General features: G+C 42.3%; 1 protein-coding gene across 23 annotated transcripts in view; it reads right to left on the bottom strand.

The window, feature by feature from the left end:
- LOC129528932 (cyclin-J-like protein) overlaps positions 1–12,890 on the bottom strand; it is a 164,971-nt gene that overhangs the window by 128,806 nt on the left and 23,275 nt on the right. For 16 of the 23 annotated variants that reach the window (XR_010134589.1, XR_010134587.1, XR_010134590.1 and 13 more), the window contains one exon: positions 10,214–11,706. The exons of 5 other annotated variants lie outside the window; for them this stretch is intronic. Coding sequence is in view for 5 of the 18 variants with exons in the window: in XM_055372160.2 (XP_055228135.1) it covers positions 11,568–11,706 (139 nt within the window). In the remaining 13 variants the exon portion in view is untranslated. Of the gene's footprint in view, positions 1–10,213; positions 11,780–12,890 lie in introns of those variants that run through there. 2 more of the 23 variants (XR_010134585.1, XM_055372164.2) reach the window with 1 other exon arrangement.

The raw sequence follows: 12,890 nt of genomic DNA, 5'->3' as shown, positions 1-12,890 counted from the left end.
TTATTACATATTGTATGTCTGTATCAAAATAGCTCGTGTACACCATAAATATACATACCTACTATGTACCCCCAAAAAAGAAACAATGCAAGCAAGAAGACAATGGAACAACATCTTTAAAGAACTGAAAGAGATGGCCAGGCATGGTGGCTTGTGCCTGTAATCCCAGTGCTTTGGGAGACCGAAGTGGGAGGATCACTTGAGCCCAAGAGTTCAAAACATAGGCAGATCCCATTTTTACAAATAAACAAAAAACAATAACAACTGAAACAGGGCTGGGTGTGGTGGCTCACACCTGTAATCCCAACACTTTGAAAGGCCGAGGCAGAAGGGTCACTTGAGGCCAGGAGCTGAAGACCAGCCTGGGCCAGACAAGGAGACCCTTGTCTCTACAAAAAAAGTTTTACAAAATTAGCTGGGCCTGGTGGCACACACCTGTAGCCCTAAGTACTTGAGAGGATGAGGGAGGAGAACCACTTGAGTCCAAGAAGGCTGCAGTGAGCTACGATCGTGCCACTGCACTCCATCCTGGGTGACAGAGTGAGACACTACCTCTTAAAAAAAAAAAAAAAAAAAAAAAAAGGCCGGGCACAGTGGCTCATGCCTGTAATCCCAACACTTCAGGAGGCCAAGGCAGGTAGATCACAAGGTCAGGAGATCGAGACTATCCTGGCTAACACGGTGAAACCCCGTCTCTACTAAAAATACAAAAAATTAGCCGGGCATGGTGGCGGGTGCCTGTAATCCCAGCTACTCAGGAGGCTGAGGCAGGAAAATGGCATGAACCCGGGAAGCGGAGCTTGCAGTGAGCCGAGATCGCGCCACTGAACTCCATCCTGGGCAACAAAGCGAGACTCTGTCTCCAAAAAAAAAAAAAAAGAAGAAGAAGAAGAACTGAAAGAAAGAACTGCCAAGTTTAAATTATACACCCAGTTTTTTAAAAACCATATTTCAAAAATGAAAATAAAGATGTTTTCAGATTTTTTTAAAATCTGGCAGAATTCATCACTACCAGACTTTAAAAAATATTAAAGGAAGGCCTGAAAGTAGAAGGAAAATGATACCACATGGAAATATTGATCTAACCAAAGGAATGAAGAGTGTCAGAAATGGTTACCACACAGGTAAAATATGTAAGATGTTTTTCCTATTATTTATGTCTCTTTAAGAGATAATTGAGTCCTCAACAAAATATTAATAAATTAAATTCAGCAATATCAAAAAAGAATTAGCCAGGAACAATGGCACATGCCTGTGGTCCCAGCTACTTGGGAGGCTGAGGCGGAGGGATTGCTTGAGCCTGAAGTTTGAGATTACAATTAGCTATGATTTGCACCACTGCGCTCCAGCCTGGGTGACAGAGCAAGACTCTGTCGCTATAAAATAAATAAATAATAAAAAATTCTTTAAAATTACACATCATAACCAAGTTGGACTTATTACAGGTATGCAAGGCCAGTTCAATATTTGAAAATCAATCAATATAACCCATCATATCAACAGGCTAAAGAAGAAAAATCAGGCTGGGCAGAGTGGCTTACACCTGTAATCCCAGCAGTTTGGGAGGCCAAGATGGAAGGATCATTTGAGTCCAGGAGTTCAAGACCAGCCTGGGCAATATAGCAAAACCCTGTCTCTACAAAAAAAATTAAAAATTAGCTGGGCATGGTGACATGCACCTGAAGCTCCAGCTTCTCAAGAGGCTGAGGTGGGAGGATCACTTGAGGCCAGGAAGTAAAGGCTGCAGTGAGCCATGATTGCACCACTAAACTCCAGCCTGAGTGACAGAGCAAGACCCTGTCTAAAAAATAAAATAAAATAAAAAAGAAGAAAAGTCATATGACCGTATTGATATAGAAAAAGCATTTTACAAAATCCAGGCCCCATTCACATGCACAAAAAAAAGAAGTTTCACAAACTAGGATTAGAGAGGAACTGACTCAACTTGATAGAGAGCATCTACCAAAAAACTACAGGTAACAGCATAATTAGTGGTGAAAGACTGAAAGACTGAATGCTTTCCCCCTAATATCAGGAACATGGCATCACCATTCTTTCTTTTTTTTTTTTTTTGAGACAGGGTCTCACTCTGTCACCCAGGCTGGAGTGCAGTGGCAGTGGCATGATCATAGTTCACTGCAGCCTTTAACTCCTGGCCTCAAGTGATGCTCCCACCTTCTCCTCCCACAGACGTACTCTCATCATTCTTATTCAACACAGTACTGAAAGTTCTAGCCTATGCAATAAAGCAAGAAAAACAATAAATGCAGACAGATTGGAAAGAAAGAAATAAAATTGTCCCTATATGCAGATGACAATTATCTACACAGAAAATCCTAATAAATCTATTTTAACTGCAATTTTAAAAATTAATAAGGAAGGTCACTGGACACAAAATCAACACACAAAAATCAACAAACATGTAGAAACCAAAGCTGAAAACACAATACCATTTACAATTGCTACAAAGCAAATGAAATACTTAGTTATAAATCTAACAAAACATGTATAAGAGCTGTATGCTGAAAATTACAAAATGTTGATGAAAGAAATCACAGAAGACCTAAATAAATAGAGAGAAATACTGTGTTTATGACTTAGAAAACTCAACACTAAAAACATCAATTTTTCCCAAATTGATTTACATAATTCCTATCCAAATTCCAGCAAGGCTTTTTATAGATATAAATAACTTATTCTAAAATTTATATGGAAAGGTAAAGGACCTAAAATAGTTAAGACAATTTTGAAAAAGAAGAATATGATAAGAAGAATCATTCTACCCAATGTTAAGGCTTACTAAATAACTTCAGCAATCAAGACAGTAGGGTACTGGTGGAAGAATAAATATGTAGATCAATGAAATATAATAGAGGAAACAGAATAGAATCACAAAAGAATGTACAACTGATTTTTTTAAAGAAAAAAGGTACAAACATGATTTAATAGAGGAAGGATGGCCCTTTCAACAATTGATGAAGAAAAAAAAAAGTCTGTAGGCCAAGAAAAAAAAAAAGAAGAGCCTCATACCTTTTACAAAAATTAACTTAAAATGAATCATTGATTTAAACATATCATGTAAAACTATGAAACTTTTGGAAAAAAAAAAAAAAACAGGAGGAAATCTTCAAAACCTACGGCTGGGAGAACAGTACTTCAACTTGATATCAAAACTATGATCCCAGACAGGCGCAGTGGCTCATGCCTGTAATCCCAGCAATATGGGAGGCCAAAGTGAGTGGATCACCTGAGGTCAGGAGTTCGAGACCAGCTGGCCAATATGGTGAAACCCTGTCTCTACTAAAAACACAAAAAGTAGCCGGGCGTGGTGGCACCTGCCTGTAATGCCAGCTACTCAGGAGGCTGAGGCAGGAGAATTGCTTGAACCCAGGAGGCAGAAGTTGCAGTGAGCTGAGATCGCACTATTGCACTCCAGCCTAGGCAATGAGAGCAAAACAAAAACAAACAAACAAACAAAAACTATGATCCAGGAAAACTTGATAAATTAGACCTCTTAAGAATTAGAAAATTTTGCTCTGTGAAAGCTCCTGTTAAGAGAATGAAAAGGGCCAGGCATAGTAGCTCACGCCTGTATTCACAGCACTTTGGGAGGCAGAGGTGGGCAGATGGCTTGAGTCTAGCAGTTCAAGATCAGCCTCGGCAACATTTCCAGCAGTTCAAGAAATGTCTCTACAAAAAACAGAAAAAATTAGCTGGGTATGGTGGCACACACCTGTAGTCCCAGCCACATGAGAGGCTGGGGTGGGATGATCACTTGAGCCCAGGAGGTCAAGGCTGCAATGGGCCATGATCACACCACTGCACTCCAGCATGGGTAACAGAGTGAAACCCTGTCTCAAGAGAATGAAAAGATAAATTACAGACTGGGAGAAAATATTTGCAAGCCAAATATCCAACAAAGGATTTAGTATCTAAAATATAAAGAATTTCCAAAACTCAACAGTAGAAAAGCAAACAATATAATTAGCAAGCATACTAAAAACATTTCACTGAGGAGTAGATACAGGTAACAAGCTAATAAAAAGATGTTCAACCTCAGTGATTAGGGCAATCTAAATTAAAACCACAATGCAGTAACACTACATGCCTATCAGAGTGATAAAATAAAAAATGTCAAATTCTGGCAAGGATATGGGAAAAACTGGATCACTCTTACATGGCTGGCAGGAATGTAGAATGGGATAGCTACTCTGGAAAATATTTTGGCATTTTCTTTTAAAACTAAAAGTGCACTTACCATACAACCCAGCAATTGCACCCTTGGGCATTTATCCCAGGCAAATGAAAACCTATATGCGCTCTGCAATCTATACATGAATGTTGATAACAACTCTATTTGTAATAGCCAAGAACTAGATACCACCCAAATGTCCTTCAATGTATAAATGGTTGAAGAAACTGTAGTACATCCATACCACAGATACTACTCTGCAACATAAAGGAAAAAACTACTGATAGAATTAGGCCTTGGCTGGTTCTCAAGGGAATTACGCTGATTGATTTTTTTAAAAAGCTACACACTGTATGACACTACATAAGTGATTCCATTTACGTAATGTATTTGAATAACAATATTAAAAGATGGAGAACAGAAGAGTGGCTGCTGGGGTTATGGACTGGGGAGAAAGAAGGTAGATGTGACTATAAAAGCATCAGGGAGGCTTATGGTGATGAAATGGGTCTGTATCTTGATTGTGGTGGCAATTACACAAAGCTACACGTATGATAAAACTGCATAGAACTACATACACACACAAATGAGTGCATGTGTAACTGGTAAAATCTGACTAAACCCTGTGGATTGTACTAATGCCAATTTCCGGGTTTTTGTTTTTCGTTTTTTGTGTTTTTTTGAGAAGGAGTTTCATTCTCATCACCCAGGCTGGAGTGCAATGGCGAGATCTCGGCTCACTACAACCTCCGCCTCCCAGGCTCAAGCGATTCTCTTGCCTCAGCCTCCCGAGTAGCTGAGATTACAGGCGCCCGCCACCATGCCCGGCTCATTTTTGTATTTTTAGTGGAGATGGGGTTTCACTATGTTGGCCAGGCTGGTCTCAAACTCCTGACATCAGGTGATCTGCCCGCCTCAGCCTCCCAAAGTGCTGTGGTTACAGGCGTGAGCCACAGCACCCGCCCAATTTCCTGGTTTTGATATGGTATGTAGTTATGCAAAATGTCAACATTGAGGGAAGAGGGGTGAAGGATGCACAGGACCTTTCTATACATTTATTTGCAACATCTTGTTTATAATTATTTCAAAATAAAACATCTAAAAAAGAAAACTGGCTGTTCAAGCAAAAATAATACTATAGACTGTGGTTTATAACAAATGTGTAAGTAAAACGTATGACAACAACAGCATAAAAGCTACAAGGAGGGAAACAAAGGTAGACTCCTGTAAACTTATGTTATGTGTGAAGTGATACAATATAACTTGAAGGTAGACTGTGATGAGTTAAAGATAATTCTAACCAGCCAGGCATGGTGGGTCACACCTGTAATCCTAGCACTTTGGGAGGCCAAGGTGGGCAGATGACCTGAGGTCGGGAGTTCGAGACCAGCCTGACCAACACGGAGAAACCCCGTCTCTACTAAAAATACAAAATCAGTCAGGTGTGGTGGCGCATGCCTGTAATCCCAGCTACTTGGGAGGCTGAGGCAGGAGAATCGCTTGAATCCAGGAGGTGGAGGTTGCGGTGAGCCAAGATTGTGCCATTGCACTCCAGCCTGGGCAACAAGAGCGAAACTCCATCTCAAAAAAAAAAAAAAAAAAAAAAAAAAAAAAGATAATTCTAACCATCTTGGCTGGGTGCCTCAGCTTACGTCTCTAATCTCAGCACTTTAGGTGGCTAAAGTGGGAGGGTCGCTCAAGTCCAGAAGTTTCAGACCAGCCTGGGCAACATGGTGAGACTGTTTCTACAAAAAATCAAAAAATTAACTGGGCCTAGTGGTACACACCTGTGGGCCCAGCTACACGGGAGGCTGAGGTGAGAGTATCACTTGAGCCAAAGAATTAATGACTGCAGTGAGCTGTGATCACACCACTGCACTTCAGCCTGGGCAATAGAGCAAGACCCTGTCTCTAAATAAAATAAAATGAAATAAAATAAAATCTTTAAAAAAAAGAAGAATACAGCTGGAAGACTTATGCTACCTGACTTCAAGATTTATTTAAAAGCTACAGGAATCAAAACAGTGTGGTTTGGTATAAATAAGGAAAATAGATAAATGGAACAGAATATGGAAATCAGAAATAGATCCATACATAAATGGAGAACTAATTTTTTACAAAGGTGCCAAGGCAATCCAATGGAGAAAGGATAGTTTTTTCAAGAAATAGTTCTGGAACAATTGGATATCCACATGCAAAAAAGAAAGAAATGAACTTTGATCCATAACTCACACCATACATAAAAATTAGCTTAAAGCCAGGCACGGAAAAGTATTACCTATTCAAAAATTAAACTAACTAGCTGGGTGCAGTAGCACATGCCTGTAGTCCCAGCTACCTGGGAGGCTGAGGCAGGAGGCTCCCTTGAGCCTAGGAATCTAAGAACAGCCTGGGCAACATATAGAGACCCCATCTCAAAAAAAAAAATCAATTCAAAATAGAGCATTGACCTAAATGAATAACCTAAAACTATAAAACTTCTAGAAGAAAACACTGGAGAAAAATTTTGTGGCCTTGGGGCAAAGATTGCTTAGACATGACACCAAGAGCATAACCCATAAAAAATAAATATAAAGTGAACTCCATCAAAATTTAAAGGTTAAGCTATTCAAAAGATACTCCAAAAAGAATGAAGACAATCCAGGTCGGGCACGGTGGCTCACACCTGTAATCCCAGCACTTTGGGAGGCTGAGGTGGGCGGATCACAAGATCGGGAGTTCGAGACAAGCCTGGCCAATACGGTGAAACCCCGTCTCTACTAAAAACACAAAAATTAGCCAGGTGTGGTGGCACGTGCCTGTAGTCCCAGCTACTCGGGAGGCTGAGGCAGGAGAATGGCTTGAACCCAGGAGGCAGAAGTTGCAGTAAACCGAGATCGTGCCACTGCACTCCAGCCTGGGCGACAGAGCGAGACTCCCTCTCAAAAAAAAAAAAAAAAAAAAAAGAATGAGGACAATTCATAAGCTGGGAGAAAAATCATCACGAAGCACATATCTGATAAAAGACTTGTATCAGGCCGGGCACGGTGGCTCACACCTATAATCCCAGCACTTTGGGAGGCTGAGGCAGGCGGATCATCTGAGGTTGGGAGTTCGAGACCAGCCTAACCAACATGGAGAAACCTCGTTTCTATTAAAAAATACAAAATTAGCCGGGCATGGTGGCACATGCCTAACCCCAGCTACTCGGGAGGCTGAGGCAAAAGCATCGCTTGAACCTGGGAGGCAGAGGTTGCTGTGAGCAGAGACCGTGCCATTGCACTCCAGCCTGGGCAACAAGAGTGAAGCTCCACCCCAAAAAAAAAAAAAAGACTTGTATTCATGCTAATAACTCTAAAAATTAATAACGAGAAAACAACACAATTTTTTAAATGGCCAAAGGATTTTTAACAAAACATTTTAACAAAAGACTGACCATCCCAAGAGTCAGCAAGGATATGAAGAAACCGGACTCTCACACATCATTGAGAATGGAAAACGGTACAAGCACTTCGTAAAACATTTTGGTAGCTTCTTAAAAAGTTAAACAGGCCAGGCACAGTGCCTCACGCCTGTAATCCCAACACTTTGGGAGGCCGAGGCCGGTGGATCACGAGGTCAAGAGATCGAGACCATCCTGGCCAACATGATGAAACCCCATCTCTACTAAAAATACAAAAATTAGCTGGGTGTGGTGGCACATGCCTGTAGTCCCAGCTACTCGGGAGGCTGAGGCAGAATTGCTTGAACCCAGGAGGTGCAGGTTGCAGTGAGCCGAGATTGCGCCACTGCACTCCAGCCTGGTGACAGAGCAAGACTGTCTCAAAAAAAAAAAAAAAAAAAAAAAGTTAAACATATTTTGGGAAACCAAGGCAGGAATATCACTTGAGCCTAGGTGTTTTGAGACCAGCCCATGTCTACAATAAAAATACAAAAAATTAGCCAGGTGTGGTGGTGCGTGCCTGCAGACCCAGCTACTCGGGAGGCTGAGGTGGGAGGATCACCTGAGCCTGGGCGGTCGAGGCTCTGGTGAGCCGTGATCACACCACCACCCTTCAGCCAGGTGACAGAATGAGACCCTATCTCAAAAAAAAAAAAAAAAAATTGGGTCCAGACCCAGTGGTTCACACCTGTAATCCCAGCATTTTGGGAGGCCAAGGCGGGCAGATTGCTTGAGGCCAGGATTTCGAGACCAGCCTGGCCAACATGGCAAAACCCCATCTCTACTAAAAATACAAAAATTAGCCAGGCGTGGTGGTGGGTGCCTGTAATCCCAGCTACTCAGGAGGCTGAGACAGGAGAGTCGCTTGAGCATGGGAGGCAGAGGTTGCGGTGACCCAAGATGGGGCCACTGCACTCCAACCTGGGTGACGGGGCAAGACTGTTTCAAAAAACAAAAAAAATTTAAACATAACAGGATTTTTAGGGCAGTGAAACTACTCTGTACAACACTATGATGGTGGATACATGTCATCATTAAAGGTTTGTCCAAACCCATAGAATGTACAACACCATATGAACCCTACATTAGGGTAAGAGTGAACCAACCCTACTGTAAACTATGGACTGAGTGATAGTGATGTCAATGTAGGTTCATTGATGGTAACAAATACACCAACGGTGCGGATGGTGATAACGGGGGAGGGTTTACATGGAGCAGGGCAGGGTGTATATGAGAACACCCTGTACTTTCAGCTCAATTTTGCTGTGAACCTACAACAGCTCTAAAAAGTAAAGTCTTTTTTTTTAAAAAAAGGAAAGAAGTACTGATAAATGCTACAACGTGGATGAACATTGAAAACACCGTGCTAAGTGAAAGAAGCCAGTCACAAAAAACTATATACTGTATGACTCCATTTATATATGTCCAGAATAAGTAAATATATAGAAAAAGAAAGTACATGATTAGTGGCCTACAACTGAGGCATATGGAGGAGAGAATGGGAAATGACTAATTGATATGGGTTTTCTTTTGGGGTGAAGTATTCTAAACTTAGATTGTGGTGTTGGTTGCACAACTTTGTTAATCTACTAAAAACCAATGAATTGTGTACATTTTAAATGGGTGAATTTTGTAGTATGTTAAAATCTTAATAAAGATGTTTTAAAACTGTTTAAATCACTATGGTAACTGAAAAAAAGAAATCATTTATGTAAGGTATACGCATGTGAGGAAGAGAGATGTACTCAGAAGTAAATACATATGTCCATAGATTCAATAAATTCCTTTTAGTTATGATCTTAAATCAGAGGTAAGCAAAGGGAAGCAAGTGTGCCTTGTGTGCTGATACTATTCTATAGAATACTGGTGTGCTTATCTCCCCTTAAAGAAAGGGGAGTAAAAGCCATACTGGCTATAAACTCATATTGTTTAAAATGTATAATGAATCAAAAATAAGTCTGTATTAAACATCCTTTGTTTAAAATATACAATGGAGGCCGGGCACAGTGGCTCATGCCTGTAATCCAAGCACTTTGGGAGGCAAAGGTGGGTGGGTCACTTGACGTCACGTGTTCGAGACCAGCTTGGCCAACATGGAAAAACCCCGTCTCTACTAAAAATACAAAAATTAGCTGGGTGTGGTGGCGGGCGCCTGTAGTCCCAGCTACTCGGGAAGCCAACGCACAAGAATTTCTTGAACCCAGGAGGTGGAGGTTGCAGTGAGCTGAGCTCGCCCCACTGCACTCCAGCCTGGGTGACAGAGTGAGACTCCATCTCAAAAAAAAAAAAAAGAAAAAATTAAATTTAAATAAAATATACAATGAATTTAGGGTAAAGTCGTAATAAAAACAACTGGCTGGATGCAGTGGCTCTCGCCTGTAATCCCGGCTACTCACAGCTACTCAGGAGGCTGAGGTGGGAGGATTGTTTGTGCCCAGGAGTTTAAGGCCATAGTGAGCCATAGTCACGCAATTGCACTCCTGCCTGGGTGACCAAATGAGACCACATATCTAAAAAAAAAAAACCCAAAAAACCTACCACATGATCTAGTATTCTACTGCTGGATATATACCCAAGAATAACACAAAGGCACATACACAAATGTTCGGAGTAGCTTTATTTTAACAGCCAAATATTGGAAGTGATCCAAATGTCCATCAACAGGTGAATGGATTAAACAAACTGTACAGATGTGGTATATCCATACAATGGAATGTTATTCATCAATAAAAAGAAAATAATTGACACACACAAGACACAAGAATCTAAAAAATAATTATGCTGCGTGAAAGAAGACAGACAAAAGAAGAGCACGTACTCTATGATTCCATTTATATAAAACTTAAGAAAATGCAAACGAATCTGCAGGGACAGAAAGCAGTTCAGTGGCTGCCAGAGGGAGGGTTTTCTCAGGGGGAAGAGGCCTGAGAAAACTTTTGTGGGTGATGGATATGATCCCCCTGTTGATTGTGGTGACAGTTTCACAGATGTAAACATATGGCAAAACTTATCAAATTATCCACTTTAAATATAAGCAGTGTATTGTATATCAATTATACCTCATTGTGGCTGTTTTAAAAAGATGACTCCAAGCTTAAGAAAGATAAACCAGGAGGGGTGGATCATGCCTGTAATCCTAGCACCCTGGGAGGCCGATGTGGGTGGATCACTTGAGCAACCTGGTCTTAAGCTCAGGAGTTCGAGAGCAGCCTGGGCGATATGACAAAACCCTGTCTCTACAAAAAGTACAAAAGTTAGCCAGGTGTAGTGGCATGGGGCTGTAGCTCCAGCAACTCCGGGGACTGAGGCAGGAAGATCGCTTGAGCCCAGGAAGTTGAGGCTGCAGTGAGCTGTGTACATACCTCTGCACTCCGGCTGGGTGACCAAGCGAGACCCGGTCAAAAAAAAAAAAAAAATAGGGGTTCCATGACTCTAACAACCCCTCCCCGCCCAGGGTGTGCAGGGGAACTGAACCAAGAGCCTCAATCCTGTCCTTGCTTTTTCTGAGCTCAGGCCCAGGGCTTTGCACAAGCTCAAATGTGCATTTTACAAAGGCAATCAGAGCAGCCTGTCTCTCTCTGATACTTCTGGGTCCTCCACATCGCTACCCCCATATTTAAACGGAAGCTAAGAGACACTATTATGTGCTTATGAAACCCCAGCTTCACTCCACCCCCACCCTGGGAAAGACTTCAAATTCAATAATTCTAAGGAGAAAGATAAGCACAAACAGATCTATTTTATTCTGTGTACAAAGTTCTACCAGAAGAAATGCCTCGCCCAAGATACAAGTTGTTATTTCTTTCTTTACTGAGAGGTATTTGCCCCTTTGCCATAGTATAGATGAGAACAGGAAAATACTTGGATATCGCTGAGGGTCACGTTATCTGTTATAATGAGGTTTGGCTCCATGGAATAGAAAAGTTGTTTTCATACTGCAAGGATTTCTTTTCATCACTTTGTTAAAGACCCGGAGTAAACAGTCAGGAACTGTTTTGGCAGCTCTGTGAAGTCATCAGGGTTTCGGCCTTCTGTTTCCTCCAGCATGTGACATCCATCCTCAAGGTCACATGATGTCTGCTGAAGACTTGATCTAAGCAGTAGGAGGAAGAAAGAGGGGAAGGCAAAGAGAGGGGCCCTGGATGTCCTAGAAGATAAAAGCCAGGCTACCAGAGAGGAAGTCAGGTGTTTGGCCATTTGGAGTCAAACAGATAAGACACTGGAACCAATCCTGGGATGGCATTTAGGCACCTTGGAGGGTGTGCCCTAAGAGAGCTGATCACTGGAGCTGAACAGGGCCTCTGGGTACAAGGACCACATAACAGTATGGTGCTTAAATTTTCCCCTTTTCTTGAAAAGTTGCTGCAAAGCGCTCCCCTCCTAAGTTCTGACCCCGTCTTTCCGGGACTGTATTAGAAGTGCAAGCAGGGCCTCTCCTAACTGTGGACCAAACAGGCACTGGGAGACCCCACTGACACTTTCCCTGAATACCTCGCATCTTCCTCTGAGCACTCAGCTACCCAGTGTGTCTGATACCCATGGTGAGTTGGGTACGTGGGTGGATCCAAGCAAGACAAAAGTTTGCTGTTCCTGAACACACACTTGAAAAGTGGTAAGGTCTCAACAAATTCATGAAAGTGAGTTCAGTATGTTATCATTAGGGGGAGTAGTAGGAAAGTGGTAGGAGGTCTGTTCAACAGTGGAAGGTTGGAATCAGACAGTAACAGCCACAGAGAAGGTAGTCAAAGGGTGGTTGCTGTCATCAGACCAGGCTCTCCTGCCCACCAACCGCAGGCCACAATCCCAGCCCTTCTCTCTGATGTCAGGAGCTGGGGAGCATCTGCCTTGCCAAGCCTTGTGCGATCGGCTCCTGGCAGCCTCACACCTGGTAGGATGAGGGACTGGGAGTGAGCCAGAGGCCCTCCGCTAAGCATAACTTTGGTAAGTGGGCAGCCTGCCCCTGAAGAATCAATACTGACAGAGCACTGCTGCCTTCCCTGCTGACCACACAGGGACTACGGGACCTTTCTCGGCTTTGGCACCCTAGCCACACGATGCCCCAGAACCAGTTTCTACTCAGCTCTGGGCTCTCCCACCACTGTCAGTGAATGAGATCAGAGTGAATCCAGCCATACGTCACTCCTTAATACATTCAAAAGCACAGAGGACGTCCCTGGACGCAAAACCAGGAGAGGGCAGGAGCCCTGGAAGGGAATATCCTGCCCAAGTGCAGTACTTCACTATAATTATTACAGTAATACACTATTTCTGTTTAAG

This window comes from Gorilla gorilla, chromosome 1 (genome assembly GCF_029281585.2).
Source record: "Gorilla gorilla gorilla isolate KB3781 chromosome 1, NHGRI_mGorGor1-v2.1_pri, whole genome shotgun sequence".
Lineage (NCBI taxonomy): Eukaryota > Metazoa > Chordata > Mammalia > Primates > Hominidae > Gorilla > Gorilla gorilla.
The sequence above is the reverse complement of the archived record's forward strand: the minus strand, read 5'-3'. Positions and strand labels throughout refer to the sequence as shown.